Source organism: Periplaneta americana, chromosome 17 (genome assembly GCF_040183065.1).
Source record: "Periplaneta americana isolate PAMFEO1 chromosome 17, P.americana_PAMFEO1_priV1, whole genome shotgun sequence".
Classification (NCBI taxonomy): Eukaryota; Metazoa; Arthropoda; class Insecta; order Blattodea; family Blattidae; genus Periplaneta; species Periplaneta americana.
Window position 1 is genome coordinate 6,549,720 of NC_091133.1, and position 16,790 is coordinate 6,566,509.

Consider the following 16,790-nt stretch of genomic DNA (forward strand, 5'->3'; position numbering starts at 1 on the left):
GATTAAATGTGGTGACACAAATTACTCATATTACTTGCACTGTATTTGAGCGCTAATAACACTTGGAATTATTTTCTCCGAATTTAATATATGAATTTACTTTTGGGGTAGTGCTGAGTGCCAGATTGAATAATAAAACATTACAGAAACTCTATAGAAAGTATTTTATAATATGAATTGAACGCGATTACAGATTTGGCTGTAATTTATTAAATCTCACAGATGTTTAACCTTTCCTGCGACATATGCAACTTTTAATATCAGTTCTCCATTTTCCTTCATTATTTCCATAATTTCTTGTCTGTGCTACAAGTAGTGTTGAAGCACTGGTATGCAGACCCAGAGTGCAACCTGTAACACTTGTGATCAGCTTCTGTCACATTGTACATAATATGTCACTCATTCATTATTCCTCTTTGTTCTGCAGGAAGGGAATTTATTGAATCTGCAGGTGACTAGGATAAAGGAAGAATGCGTCGACGAGAGCTATGATCACACATCAGAGATAAAATTTGAAGAAATCATATTACCAGATAATTTTCCCGAGGTGAGTGGAGCTCATTGGATGTCCTGGATCTTCTTTCTGATCTTTAGCTTGTGTTCTGTTCGTCACAGAAAACCTTCTCTGTACAGCTATGGTTAGAGCGAATTTTGGTTTACAGTGGGGACAGAAAAACTGTCTGCATGCTATTTATTACTTATTTCTTTTTGCAGAATTGCCTAAATTAGAATTGCGATATGGCTCTTAAATTTTGAAGAAAATTCTTTTAATGATAACACAGTTATTTTTGCCAGAGTTTGAGATCTTGCTAAATAACGTGAAGGCCTAATACTAGGTTCGTTCCAACATGCAGTTCATGTATCAATTCATGTACGAGCCATGGATCACCTTATGCGCATGCGCTGGTTGGATAACTGCTATGGGATTGAAACACAACTGGATGATGTTGGAACACTTTTTCGGATCATGTACTAAATCCAGAGATGCTATAACTTTGATCATCTTTGCAAAAGAATGGGATGCTTAATTATTATCGTTTCGCAGATAATTCAAATTGCAGAAAATATAATTTCGATAATTTTCTATAAAAAGATAACAAAAAATATGGAAGGCAAGAATTCTGCTAATTCAGTGTCGTGTACTGGGGGACTCACATCTAGAAATAGTTATTTTCTAATTATTAAATTATGTATGTTATTATACATTTAATCAAAATTGCCTATTGAAATTGTAATTAACTATTTCAATACCCATATAATTTTCATTCTCTTTGTTTCTGGCAAAAATTTAAACTACATCTCTAGTTTTATTATTCGTCTGCACTGTCACTTTCCATCTAAATCTCGTGGAAGACGTTGGTGAGCCTATGTCCATGTGTGAGAGATGTACTCATCAGTACTTACCTCAATCCGCTAACTATTTTTGACCATTCCAGACTTGTGTCAAAAGTTTCTTGGAATGCTCGACTGCAGTATTATCGCCGCCCTCTCATGGTTAACATTCGACAGGTCTTTGAAATTTAATTGCATTATTGTTTTAAATTTCTTATGTCGCCGCTCCAATCACTCGCCTCAATTTCAATATTGCAACCAATAAGCTGCTTCCATTATTAAATGACATCTACTTGTCTAGTCCACGTGGACTAAAACCGAGGTTGCAATGTCTTGTGCTGAGGACGAACATTAAGAGTTAAGAATGTCAACATACTTGTATATAATAATAATAATAATAATAATAATAATAATAATAATATTAATAATAATAATAAATAATAGCCATTTAACAATATAACAAAATAGTGCTTATTCTTATCGAGGAAGTAGATGTGACAACGTGACGCTTAGAGTGAAACCTACAGAGCAACAATCGGTCGGAAAAATTATGTTTTAAAAGCACACCGCACTTTATTTTATGATGCCGACACGTTAACCATGAGAGCACGGCAATAATACAAGTTTCTGGTTCAGAACTGTTTTGGAGTGTGTTGGAACACTTTTTCTGTACTGCGCATGCTCACGATAGTTACGGATGGTTCCCAACTGTTGTTGGAACGAATCTATTACTGTCTTGAATATCTCCTAATGATTAATAATCTACTGTATATGGTCTTTCCACAGAATTAAAGGCTAGATTTAGGTTTACACATTTAGCATATACAAGGTTTGTGAGAAGTGCAGGAAGATATGTTTTCATCACAATAGTTATTTGCGATACAAGTTCTGAAAGTTGCATTTTATCTTTGCGAAACAAGGACACAGGTCGAGTGTAGCAACCTACCAACAAAAAGTAATTACTTTCAATATCTATTTCTGATAGCTGTTTGTCCGTGCTGGTGGGCTATAAAAATAATTCCCCCCATCTTCTCTAGTGCCGTTTTCCCTCTCATTGTATTAGTGAAACATTATCATAATAATAGCAGGAGGTAGTATAGCTCATTTGTTGAGTAGTCCCTGGTTTAAACCTGGGTGTCCCCATAATTTTTATAATTATATTTAATTCCTAATTGTTTCATATAACTAATCAATAGAATAGTTGTTAAAGTGATTTATTTAATTTTTGTACGTTTCTTCACAAAAAACTGTTTAAAGATGTGTGCCAAGCATTGAAATTTATCTTCTCATAATTTTATTTGTAGTTTAAAATAATTGAAAATAGGGTGAAATGAAGTCTTGGTGGCAGTACAGGCTTCTGATGCTGATAGAGGAATGTCTTACATTGTAGTTTTCCTTGCTATTGGATAAGATAGACTTTGAGTCTTGCTGTGTAGTATTCGTACAGGAAAGTCATGTTGGATGTTATACACAGAGATGGTATTTACAAATACTGAGAAAGCTTATATGATCTCCCTGTGTGGTGAATATAGGAAAGTCATGTTGGATGTTATACATGGAGATGGTATTCACAAATATTGAGAAAACTTATGTGATCTCCCTGTGTGGTGAATATAGGAAAGTCATGTTGGATGTTATACATGGAGATGGTATTCACAAATACTGAGAAAGCTTATGTGATCTGTCTGGTGAATATAGGATAGTCATGTTGGATGTTATACATGGAGATGGTATTCACAAATACTGAGAAAGCTTATGTGATTTCCCTGTGTGGTGAATATAGGAAAGTCATGTTGGATGTTACACATGGAGATGGTATTCACAAATATTGAGAAAGCTTTTATGATCTCCCTGTATGGTGAATATAGGAAAGTCATGTTGGATGTTATATGTGGAGATGGTATTTACAAATACTGAGAAAGCTTATGTAATCCCCCTGTGTGGTGAATATAGGAAAGTCATGTTGGATGTTATACATGGAGATGGTATTCACAAATACTGACGAAGCTTATATGACCCCCTGTGTGGTGAATATAGGAAAGTCATGTTGGATGTTATACATGGAGATGGTATTCACAAATACTGAGGAAGCTTATATGATCCCTCTGTGTGGTGAATATAGGATAGTCATGTTGGATGTTATACATGGAGATGGTATTCACAAATACTTAGAAAGCTTATATAATCCCTCTGTGTGGTGAATGTAGGAAAGTCATGTTGGATGTTATGCATGAAGATGGTATTCACAAATACTGAGAAAGCTTATATGATCTCCCTGTGTGGTGAATATAGGAAAGTCATGGTGGATGTTATACATGGAGATGGTATTCACAAATACTGAGAAAGCTTATATGATCTCCCTGTGTGGTGAATATAGGAAAGTCATGTTGGATGTTATACATGGAGATGGTATTCACAAATATTGAGAAAGCTTATATGACCCCCTGTGTGGTGAAATATAGGAACAACACAGTGTGCCCTGGTAATTTGCATGCTAAGAAAAATTACTGAGACACGTCAACCATCTGGACAAACGTTACATTGAATTTCAATTGGATTTACGGGAGGGGGACACTATGGCCCAGTACTGCGACCTGTTATGATCTATTGCGCTAACCCTCAACCTAAGAGCATTCCCAAACTCATACCGGCTGACTACACTAAGGTTTGCTGCATACCCTGTTTCGAGGAGGCAACTCCCCTTATCCCTAGGCCAGCCCCCTCTGTTCACTGTCAGCCAGGAATTAGGGAATGCTATGGGATAATGACGAAATGGAGAAATGGTGACAAAATTATGTAAATGCCTAATATGGGGAGAGCTCCGAGAAAAGCCCAAACCGCTATCTTGTCTGCCACAAGTGTCACTATCTATTTTTCATGTAACTGGGACTCGAACCCAGTCTGGCGTCTGTGTGGCAGGCTGGAAGTCTGGCTACTCAGAGTTAGAAAAATGTTTAAAAAATCCAGTGACCACATTGGACACTGTGGCGTTATTTGTAATTATTTCAACTGATGTGACTACATTCATAACAATATTATTTTTCTGCTTCAACGACTTCACGGATTTCAATAGAATTTTAAAGGAAACCATTTACTGAGGTATGTAACACATATGAAAAGTCTCAGCAAAATTGGATACAGTGGGTGACATGGCCTGGATGAATTCACATGAAATGACCCAAAGATAGAAAATCTGAGGCGAGTTTAGCTCATGTTTTGTGCTGGCTCATCTTCTCCCAATACCTTACCTTAGTTCTGGTCATTTCAGACACCATCATAGGAAGAAAAGTAAAGAATATAAACTTGCGAATTTTAAATGAAGTAGTAGAGCAAGTGGACAGCTTCAAATACATGGGGTGTACTATTAACAGTAACATGAGCCGCTGCCAGGAACAAAAGGAGGATAGCAATGGCAAAGGAAGTTTTTAAGGGGAAAAGGAGCATCTTCTGCGGACCTGTGGTGAAAGACCTAAGGAAGAAATTAGTGAAGTGCTTTGTGTGGAGTGTAGCATTATGAGCAGAAACATGGACATTACGACGAAGTGAAGAGAAGGACTAGACGCATTTGAAATGTGCATATGGAGAAGTGAACAGACATAATAAGAAACGAAGCTGTGTTGGAAAGAGTGATGAAGAAAAAATTATGCTGAAACTGAGCAGGAAGAGGAAAAGGAATTGGATGAGTCACTGGCTGAGAAGAAACTGCTTTCTGAAGGATACAGTGGAAGGAATGGTGAACGAGAGAAGAGTTAGGGACAGAAGAAGATATCAAATGATAGGGGACATTAAGATATATGGATCATATGTGGAGACTAAGATGAAGGCAGAAAATAGGAAGGACTGAAGAATGCTGGGTTTGCAGTGAAAAGCCTGGCCTTAGGCATAACACTATGAATGGATACTATGAATGAATAACAGAGTCCTTATCTATACAGCTCGCCTGCAATGATATTTACATATTGATAGAGGACTTAATATTCTCAGTATCATAATTATATATATATTATTTTCAGTATATTCTGCATTTTAGTTGTAATTTTATTATTCTATTTCGAAATAAATTACATTTTAATACTTAACTTTTTATATGTAGAGGGAGTTACCGTAATAGAAACGTTTTTTTAAATTTTGTTGTCTTTTTTTTTTTTTTTTTGCTGGAATCTTAAAATGTTCTATGTTTTGCCATCGCTGTGTAACTTTAACAACCACAGTGTCCTCTATCTTACAAGATGTATCAGTATTTGTGGAATACTATTAATTAATTATTTGCTTCTTTAGAGATATTCTTCATATTGTACAGTTACAGATATTTCAAATCAGTTTTACATTTCAGACAATTGAATTTCAACACTTACATTGTTGGATGAAATATAATGGAAAGGTCTCAGTGCCAGGAGACATCATTTCAATTTCAGTTCGTAATTACTTTGTGACAAGCTTCAAAGCTCTCTCTGGTTCCCTGTCAATGCAATACGCATTTGTTTTTTGTATAAACATTGCAATCTTTCCTTAATCTTTCTATAACTGTTTTTATATTTTTTACGCTTGTTTAATCATTCGTAGATACGATGTATAGATATACGCAGGAACAGAAAGATGTGTAATCGCTTGATTTGCGAATTCTGAACGTTGTATTGTTGCTTGCTTTTTGAAGATTAAATAATGACACATCAAACCTTTGTTTCTTCGTCATTCACCATTCTTCTCGTGTCTGGTAATGGGCAGTGGCGAAGCTAAGATGTCAATACTGGGTAGAGTGAAGAAATTTGTTTATCTATTTTACAGCAGTTGTTTTTCGACTTTTATTTCAAAATTGTTTGTGACACAGACCCCACAAGAAGATGATGACCACTCATTTTCACCCCCAAACAGAATAGATTTATAGCAATATAACTTATTTGTCTCAGAGCACCCTGTTAGCCAAGAATATTCTATATATCATGAATATTGAACATTTCTATTTTGTCTTCTTCTATCCGCTATTTTAATATGTAAATGTGATGTCTATCTCCTATCTTTTTAAGCACATTTTGTTTCATACATTCCATTTCAAAACAGTTTCTCTTTTAATTCTACAAATAATGACCTCATAGTTTTCTCAATACGCGCCATTTTATACAAAATTAATATCTAACACATATGCATGTACTTTTGATTAAATTAACACTCAACAACGAAGCGAATTCACATGACACCAGCGCGACTTATTAATGTGACGAAGAGGCTAGAAGACTTTCGCACTGAGTTGTAACGAATCTATACCCCCTTCCTGGTCGTGATATGGATAAAGACAAGGGCCACGATAATAATTACGCAATAGACCACGATAAGGACAAGGTTCATAATAAGTGTCACGACATGAACCATGGTAAGGACCAAGACCACAATAAGGATCATAACAAAGACAACACTTACCACAATAAGGACCACAACAAAGACAAGGATTACGATAACAAACATGACAAATATATTTTTGATGTACCGAAGTACATATGATATTTCCATGCAGATATTCTGCGTCATCATATGATGAAAGAGTGATGGAACGGAGAAAAATTCTCTCCGGCGCCGGGATTTGAACCCGGGTTTTCAGCTCTACGTGCTGATGCTTTATCCACTAAGCCACGCCAGATACAACCCCGACGCCGGTTAGAATCGTCTCAGATTAAGCTCCATCTCTTGGGTTCCCTCTAGTGGCCGCCCTCTGCACTACGTCATAGATGTCTATGAACGCAGGACCGAAGTCCATACATGTGTTGAGGTGCACTCGAGTGAGTGACTGGTTGGCCGGGATCCGACGATATAGGCGCCGTCTTAAATCACAAAGTGATTTATCACGCCATGTCATATATATTTTGATGTACCGAAGTACATATGATATTTCCATGCAGATATTCTGCGTCATCATATGATGAAAGAGTGATGGAACGGAGAAAAATTCTCTCCGGCGCCGGGATTTGAACCCGGGTTTTCAGGTCTACGTGCTGATGCTTTATCCACTAAGCCACGCCGGATACAAGACGGCGCCTATACCGTCGGATCCCGGCCAACCAGTCACTCACTCGAGTGCACCTCAACACATGTATGGACTTCGGTCCTGCGTTCATAGACATCTATGACGTAGTGCAGAGGGCGGCCACTAGAGGGAACCCAAGAGATGGAGCTTAATCTGAGACGATTCTAACCGGCGTCGGGGTTGTATCCGGCGTGGCTTAGTGGATAAAGCATCAGCACGTAGAGCTGAAAACCCGGGTTCAAATCCCGGCGCCGGAGAGAATTTTTCTCTGTTCCATCACTCTTTCATCATATGATGACGCAGAATATCTGCATGGAAATATCATATGTACTTCGGTACATCAAAATATATATGATATGCGTAATAAATCACTTTGTGATTTAAGACGGCGCCTATACCGTCGGATCCCGGCCAACCAGTCACTCTCTCGAGTGCACCTCAACACATGTATGGACTTCGGTCCTGGGTTCATAGACATCTATGACGTAGTGCAGAGGGCGGCCACTAGAGGGAACCCAAGAGATGGAGCTTAATCTGAGACGATTCTAACCTGCGTCGGGGTTGTATCCGGCGTGGCTTAGTGGATAAAGCATCAGCACATAGAGCTGAAAACCCAGGTTCAAATCCCGGCGCCGGAGAGAGTTTTTCTCCGTTCTATCACTCTTTCATCAAACATGACAAAGATAAGGACCATGGCAAAGACAACAAGGATCATTATAAGATCTACGGCAATGATCACGATAAGGACCATGATATGGACCACGGAATAATCACCATAAGGACTTCGTCAAAGACAAGAACATGTTAAGAAACATGACAACAAAACAAAGACAAGGACCACGATAAGGATCACGACATGAGCCACGACAAACACTACGATAAGGATCATGATAAGACTCTGACACACACTACGATATGGTTCATAAAGACCAAGGCAGCGATAAGGGCTATGCGAAGGAGAATACAGACCACTATAAGAATCACGATAAGGATGAAGACGAGGACTACGATAAGGATCACGACATGGTCGACGACACGCACCACAAGGTTCAGGATGGTAAGAACCATAACATGAACCATTTTAAGGGCCGCAACACTGACTACGATAAGGACCAAGACAGTGACAAAGACAAGGAGAAAGGTAAGAGCTATTACAAAGACCACGACAAAGACAACAGTGATCACGAAAAAAAAACATGACAAAGAGAATGAGGATCATGATAAGGACTATGCCAGTGACAACAAGGACCAATGTAAGTAGTCTGACATGGACGAAGGTAAGAACCATGACAAAGACAGAAAGAACGATGACAACTAGGACCACGACAAAAACAACAATGTTAATGTTAAAAAACATGACAAAGGCAACAATTATCATTGTAAGGACCATACTAGAGACAACTAGGTCATGGACAAAGACAGGGACAACTATAAGAATCACGACAAGCACCAAGGCCACGATAGGGACCATTACAAAAACAAGATCGGAAAAGGCCATTACAATGGAAACAAGCACTGTGATATGGACTCCAACAAAGAGAATAGCCACAAGAGAGAAAACAGTGACCACGATAAAGACCATGACAAAGACATAAAAGACCACTATAAAGACTTCGATAAGGACAAGGACCACAATAAATATCATGGCGTGGACCACGACATGCACCAAGAGAGTGATCGCAATAATACACCATGGCTTGGGCAACTATAATGATCACGATAATTATTACGATAAAGAAACAACGACCATTATAGGACTACGACACGGACAAACACAAAGACAAGAATAACAACGACCCTAGTACGGATGAGGACATGCATCGCGATACAGATAACAATCAGGACTACGACATGGACACAAGGACCATGACAAGCATTACGACAAACACCAAGGCCACGATTAGAACCATGACAAATACAACAAGGACCATGATTAGGATCACAGCAAGGGCAACAAGATTACGATAAGAATCACGACAAAGACAAGGACTACAATAATGATGACGACATGGACAATGGAAAGTATCACGACAGGGATTACAATAACGACTACGATATGGTTCACGACTACGAAAGATTCACCATAAGGACCCAAACCATGATAAGTACCATGACAAATACAACAAGAATTGTTAGATAGATAGTTTTGTATTTGTTATCAACATTTATATTAGTTACGGTGTACCACAACTTATACAACAGAAGTTGTTCCAAGGACCACAACAAGGACAAGGACCAGAATAAGGATCACAGAGAAGACAGTCTCTTAAGACCACTATTGCCCATTGTGTGGGTGACCGAGTATCTTCTCTGTTGTACGTTGATAACTTCAGTTTATTTTACAGCTCCCGATACCTTCCATCCATCAGTCGACAGTTGCAACTGGTCATCAACGTGCTATGAGAGTGGTCTGTTCGCAATGGTTTTAAATTCTCCACGCAAAAGACGCAGTGTGTCCACTTCTACAACCATTGTGGACTCCATCCACATCCTGAACTGCGTCTTAATAGAGTGGAGTTAGATTATACAGACACTGCGAGGTTTTTGGACCTTATCTTTGATTATAAATTAACGTGGGAGGCGCATGTACGTGATCTGAGAAGGCGTTGTGAAAAATCGTTAAACATTTTACGCCTTTTGTCAGGGGTTCGCTGAGGTGCAGACCAATTAGTGCTTTTACGACTTTATCGTGCTCTTATCCGGTCAAAGCTGGATTATGGCTGTTTTATCTATGGCTCAGCAAGTAAATCCAAGTTACGTCTCTTAGACACTATTCATCATCATAGGATACGACTCACTACAGGGGCCTTCCGAACGAGTCAGATAGAGAGCCTGTATTGCGAAGCCGGGGAACCATTACTGTATCGGCGACGTAATTTATTGTTGTGCTCGTATGCTGTTAAGCTTCACTCACACCCTGAGCACAACAATAAATTACGTCGCCGATACAGTAATGGTTTCCCGGCTTCGCAATACAGGCTCTCTTTACGGCCGATACAGTGAAAAACCACGGAGACTTCGTCCAGCAGGTGTGCGGTTTCGTGAACTGCTGTCCGAGCTCGACATCCACTTGCCAACAGTTCGCACACTGAAGTACACCACCACTCCACCGTGGACTATGCGACGTCCCATGTCTGACGTAAGTCTGAGCCGATGTTTTAAAAATTTTACACCAGCTTTTGTTTATAGACTTCGTTTTAGTGAACTTTTATCACAGTATCCAAATTATTCATTAATTTTTACTGACGAATCCCAAGTAAATGATTGTGTTGGTTGTTCCTTTATTGCGAATGGACAGATATTTAAATATAAATTGAGCCAGTACACCAGTGTTTTTACCGCAGAATTATATGCTTTTTATAGAGTTTTATTGTTTTTAATTAGGCAACCCCGGGGCAGATTCCTTATCTGCTCTGACTCTCTAAGCGCCTTTGAGTCCCTGCAGCGTCTGAAATCTGATGATCCGCTTGTGTTGAGAACCCAGGAACTTTTGCACACTCTTCTAACCTCTGACTATGAGACTGGAGTAGTGTGGACTCCAGGTCATGTTGGCATTCCTGGAAACGAGGCAGCGGATGCTGCAGCAAGGGACGGTGCTATAAATGGATCTGAGGTGTATTGGCGTGAGAGGTGGCAAGATATTAAAAATTATTTGAAACATATGTTGTGGTGGCAATGGGAAGGCGAATGATCTGCACAAGAGGGAAATAAATTACGAAGAATAAAGAATACTGTTCGCGTTTGGGATTCGTCCACAAGAGCGTCACAACACGAAGTTTTACTCACCCAATTGAGGATTGGCCACTGTCATCTGACGCATGGCCATTTCCAATGTGGCGAGCCTCAGCCGGAGTGTGATCTATGCCATGTCCCACTGACCGTGGAACATTTTTTATTACAGTGTCGAAAATACGACCGTGCCCATCAGCAGTATGGAATTCAGCCGACTGTATGTGACACTCTTGGAAATGATATTAATTGTACAAGTGCAGTTCTGAGATTTTTATTGGATACAGGACTTGACAAGGTGATGTAGTTTTTTAATGACCCGTTTTACTTATCCTCTGGACTCTTTACATCCGGAGGTTACGTTTTTTAGTATATGATTTTAACATATTTGACATTCAGACCTTTTACATCCGTGCATTTTATAAATGCTCCAGACAATTTATTACTGGTGGCATTTGTTTTATTGTTTTGTTGTTTCTTTCTAAATACTACTTACGGTCTGAGAACTTCTCACTTTTATGGTTTTTATGCTTCACCTTGTTGAAACTGCATTTGTTTGCCTCGTTTTAACCGTGACAACGCTTTGTAGTTCTTTTAAGCATTCTGGTTATTGTATTATGTTCATGTTTAGTGAATGATTTTAGATAAGGGAACAAATAGCCATAGTAGCTGACGTGCCCCTTTTAAACCCCACTAACTAACTAACATTTATTTTGTTTATTGTTTGTCTTCGATGCATTCTTGATGTGAACTAGCGCCATGTTTATATTTTACTCGCTTTTCATTTTTAGGGGGAGTTGTGTGACTTGGACACAGTAAAGGACGAGCTGAAACAGGAAGTTACAACAGAGGAGAATGAGATTTTAAGTAATAGGTGAGTGTGATGTGCTAGTCTTCACATTGTTATTTTATTCATCACTTTATTAAAATTGTCACAAGTGCCATAAATTATTTTGTTACTACATGGGACTGTTTATCCATACCGTACGCTAAGAATTAGTAAGAAAACAAGGCCGAGCACCATGTATGAATGGGAAGCACCATGGCGACACAGAAAAGGTAGACCACAGAAATCATAAAAGGAGGATGTTATGAAGCCAGTGCTGGGTAGAGTGTTGTATATTTTAGATAAAAGCCTAGAAATTTGTAGTGGCGATTTGACACTCTACTGCATAAAGATGGGTTGTTGATGGTTAGTCAACTGTCTGAAGACAGGTCTGAACCTCACAAGTGATACCAATAAGACACCACTTATAAGGTAACTGCCCAGAAAATAATGAAGTAAGGCAGCCAGTACCTTTCCCCCTCCATTGCATACGTCACTGATTAGCTACATGTTACACTAATCAGACTGCAGATGCATACATACAGTTGTTCTTCCTCTGAGTTGTACTGCCTGATAATAGATGTACATATCAGCCAGAACCTCAGTGAGATGCAAGAGATGGGTATAATTATGTACCCAATTATTGCTACTCGAAAGACTCGACATATTTTGATGTTGGAAGGACATAGGATATATTACAATTAAAACTTTTACTGTTGCTGACACTACCACTACTATTAACAGCATTACTTCTGCTACCACTATTGCTGCTCCTGCTTGTCCAGTATCCCAGACTAATTCAAGAACGTTGAAGTGATTGGAATGCCAACCCGCTCTTCGATTTCCTTACTTATATATTTCCATCATTAAGCTTCATTTGTTGAACATCGGTACTTTGCCATACTGCTTCTACTTACCCTTTCCTCGTATATATATTTTTTCTTTCTACTTTTTCAAATCTGGACTCCCCTTACCACATCAGCAAACCATAGCAATCTTCTTTGTCTGTAATATAACCATAGCAGTGAAGAAATGTACGAACAACACGTAGAAGTCTGTGCAGGAACTGAAGTAGAAACATCCTTGTTACAAGGTATTGCTAATGGCTTCAGTGTCAAACGCACAGCACTAGATAACACAATTTATTATTTAACTGCTTTAAAACACTATTTTTTATCCCTATATTTAGCAGTTTTTTCTGATACAGAAATAATTATTGTGTTGTTATATTAGATATGAGGGTATCTTATGCTCTACTGTACTACATCGAGCACGTCATAATATTAATTAAAAAAATTGTGCATGCATATTTTGCGATTCCTGATGTTACAGAGTTGCTTGGAGTTTTATCACGAGATATCTATTTGACAGCTGGGCTGGGCAGTATTTCAAATACATTTGTACTTTGTATTTTTTAATTTGTAAGGATTTTCGAAAGTATTTTGTATTTTGTATTTAAATAGATAAAATTGATGTATTTTGTATTTCAAATACTCAAAATACTTTTTTATTCTTGTTATTCTTCAAGTTTTGGATTTGGATTTGGATTTGAAGAATGAACTCTTGTCTTATTTGCCTACCCATATCAGTTATGCTAGCCTTTCACTTAGTTTTTTTTTTTTTTTTTTTTTTTTTTTTCCACAACTGATCTCCTTAATGCCATAAAGAAATCTCCAATAGCATCAAGGATCCATCACCCAACACTAGCGAAATTTTTAGCTTTATGGAATGCGTCTAGTAGATTCAAATACTCAGAAATTATATCACATGTCTTGAAATATTCATTAAAGTTTCCTTGCCCAACTCGATGGTATTCTCTTTATGACTCAATCTCTCAAATATTGCAATTCAAACATGATATAAACAGTATATGTGAAAAACTGGGATTGCCAACCTTCAAAGATGTTGAGTTTCAGTACCTTGAAGAACATTGTGCAGTTCTGAAATCCATTGCCGTAGCCCTTAATTTAATGCAAAATGAGAAGACATGCTGTTACGGCCAACTTTTGTCCACATTAATTTCCCTTAAAAACAGATTACATATTCTGTTGCCTAGTAATCTACGCCATCTATTCCAAGTAACTCCAATCCTAATAAGTTCACTTTCATCAAGATTTAAAGTGATGTTTGATCTGATCCCAGAAGAAAATTGAGCTGTTTTGGCAGCTTGCTCCACCCATCATTGAAGACGAGATGGCTACCTGACATTGCCTCACTAAATGATAAGAAGAGGATACAGAATATGTGTGTAAAATCATCTGAGCAGTTGTCTGCTACATCTTTGGTCAGTTCAGATGATGAAAACAATTTTTATGTTTTCAACTCAAGTAAAACAGACTTTGGAAAGCAAAAAGAAAAGAACTTGTCTGCTGTGGAGTATGAGCTCATACAATTCTTCAATGGCAAAGGATAACCCTGTGCACTCTAGAGAATTACCAACAGTGAAACAAGCTTTTATAAATGTAATACAAGTTTTTATTCCTCTGTAGAAAGACTGTTCTGTTTTGCAGGATTTATTCATTCACAAGCAAGGGCATCCTTATCTTATGAACATTTGAGGAACTGGTTGTTTTGAAAGAGAGCAGTACAGTAATTATTCATATGTAGCATAATTTCATTCATGACTGGAAAAAGGAAGAATGTTCAGTTACAATGTTTATATAAAACTTCGAGGTAAAAATAATTTTAATGTTAATATAATATTTTCGATTTTCAGTACAGTAATATTCTTATTTCTTTAGGCCCATATATTGTATCGAGTATTTGAAATACAAATGTATTTTGAGTACTTGAAATACAAATGTATTTTGGTTAATTTTTTTTAAGTATTTTGTATTTGAAATACTTGGATGTCAGTATTTTGCCCAGCCCTTTTTGACAGTGACTGATAAGATGTTCACTCCGTTATGCTATGGTTCCACTATGGCGATGATTGCCGAACATACAGTGCTGACAATCCACTGAATGAACGTCAGCTGAGGTGTTTCCTTTACAGCGAACATCGCCGTCTTTGCTGTAGAAAATAATCGATTTCTAAGAAACGACAATCAGTCGATCGAGGACATCGTAGATTAATGTCGATTGTCTCCAGCTGTTAACAATGAACTTCAGATTTACAAGTTGCTAAAGATGGCTTTAAATAAGGAAAAAATTGTGACTGTATTACTTCTTGACGAAGAAGGTGATCGAATTAAATATATGTACACCAATAGACAGAGACTCGAAACCATTGAAGCATTGGACGGTAAACACTGTCGTATTGTGTGGCCCTGATAACAGTGGCTCTTTGTACTTCAATTATAAAAACTTTCATTCACTATTACTGCTTGCATTGGTTGATGCTAAATATAAGCTATCTTTATTGCTATTGATGTAGGATCATATGAAAAAGAGGGCGAGAGCAGCATCTACCAGAAATCCAATATTAAACTGATGATTCTATTATTGATGCCAGATGATTTGCGATTACCTGGCACAAATACAGTTTTGCTTCACTTAATTATAGGTGATGAAGCATTTCATTTATCACGAAATCTAATGAGGCCTTCCCCCAAATCACATTGCATAGAAGATGAAACCAAATGCTAATTCAACTATCGCTTATGCAGAGCACGAAGAACTGTGGAAAATGCGTTTGGAATCATGAGCCACACTTCCAGAGTTTTATTCACTCTAATAAACATAGAAACTGCAGACCTGTTAATTATTGCGTGCTGTTGTCTGTATAATATAATGAGATATTCCGTTCGAATATTGACTTTAGGGAAGAGGATATTATTATGCTCAGGTGAGTTCGTCTAAGTTGGTGACCGGGGGGATGCAATGGTGGCTTTCGGCCATTTTTCGTCTTACCACCAAGCACCCCTTTTCGTTCTCACGTCTTTTTCATCACTCTATTTCTCTCCGCCGGCCACCATTGCACGCAGAACGCCCACCATATCACAGCCATTTCTCCTCTCCAACTCCGCTGTTAGTTTTTGCCACGTCCGCCACCATGACGGGATTCATCAAGGATGGCTGATGAGTCTTCATTCTTCTTACCCTTCTAGTTATTCTATCCATTCTTAGGTTCAGGTTCATAGGCTTATAACTCCCGTCTCACCAGCGCAGATCTTCCTATCTCCATGGTCCTGTCCCACGGTTTCGAGTGCTACTTCCGAATTGTGTGGCCTGACATGGCGCCCAGCAACGAAGCAATAGTGGACCCTTCATACTGCCCCTATATGCAAGTCTAGGTGCGGAGCCCGGACCAGTAGTCATGTACACTCACGTAGAGCCCCAATGGGGGCTTGGGGCGATTTAGACACCCCGGTGACCGACTCTGCTCGATGGGGCGGATATATCGCTCTGACTTATTACCACTGATGAATCGGTTACGCGATGTAATCAACCACAAGTCCCCTGAAGTTTTGCGATCTCGGATTATTCTGCTTAAGATGGTCGGGCGAGCTTTCTACGAGTCGGGTTGTGGAAGCTGGATAGTCCTGGGATTGTTCAGTGTATAGTGGGGAGCCACGGTGGTTATTCCCGTGGTAGGAGCTTCGGTAGCTTGCTGTCTTATCAAGTAGTGCTTGAAGTTGACTGAAACTCCGCTGATGAAAATACTGGATTGTAGCTTCCTATCTTAAGGCTACTGCTGGAAGTTGACTGGAAAAAACGCTAGATAGCTCTCTCTGAACTTGCCTTTTCTTGTACAATTCACACCATGGATCCTTAGCCATTTTGATTTTGCCAAACTGCACCTTTATATTTGACTGTTTTTTTGCACTGTTACCTTTGTTTCCAATGTCACTAATACTTATCCGGGTCGCGAGGACCAATGTTGGGGCCTTGGTAGCTCGATTGATGTTTAAAACACACGCAGACTGTAAATAAATGTGTTTTATT

The 16,790-nt window shown here is 38.5% G+C and overlaps 1 protein-coding gene across 9 annotated transcripts in view; it reads left to right on the top strand.

Annotated features, from left to right (window-relative positions):
* LOC138693125 (zinc finger protein 235-like) overlaps window positions 1–16,790 on the top strand; it is a 60,127-nt gene that overhangs the window by 25,237 nt on the left and 18,100 nt on the right. For 6 of the 9 annotated variants that reach the window (XM_069816773.1, XM_069816778.1, XM_069816771.1 and 3 more), the window contains 2 exons: window positions 428–547; window positions 11,869–11,951. In XM_069816773.1, the coding sequence (XP_069672874.1) occupies window positions 428–547; window positions 11,869–11,951 (203 nt within the window). The remainder of the gene's footprint in view (window positions 1–427; window positions 548–11,868; window positions 11,952–16,790) is intronic. The other 3 variants (XM_069816774.1, XM_069816777.1, XM_069816780.1) reach the window with 2 other exon arrangements.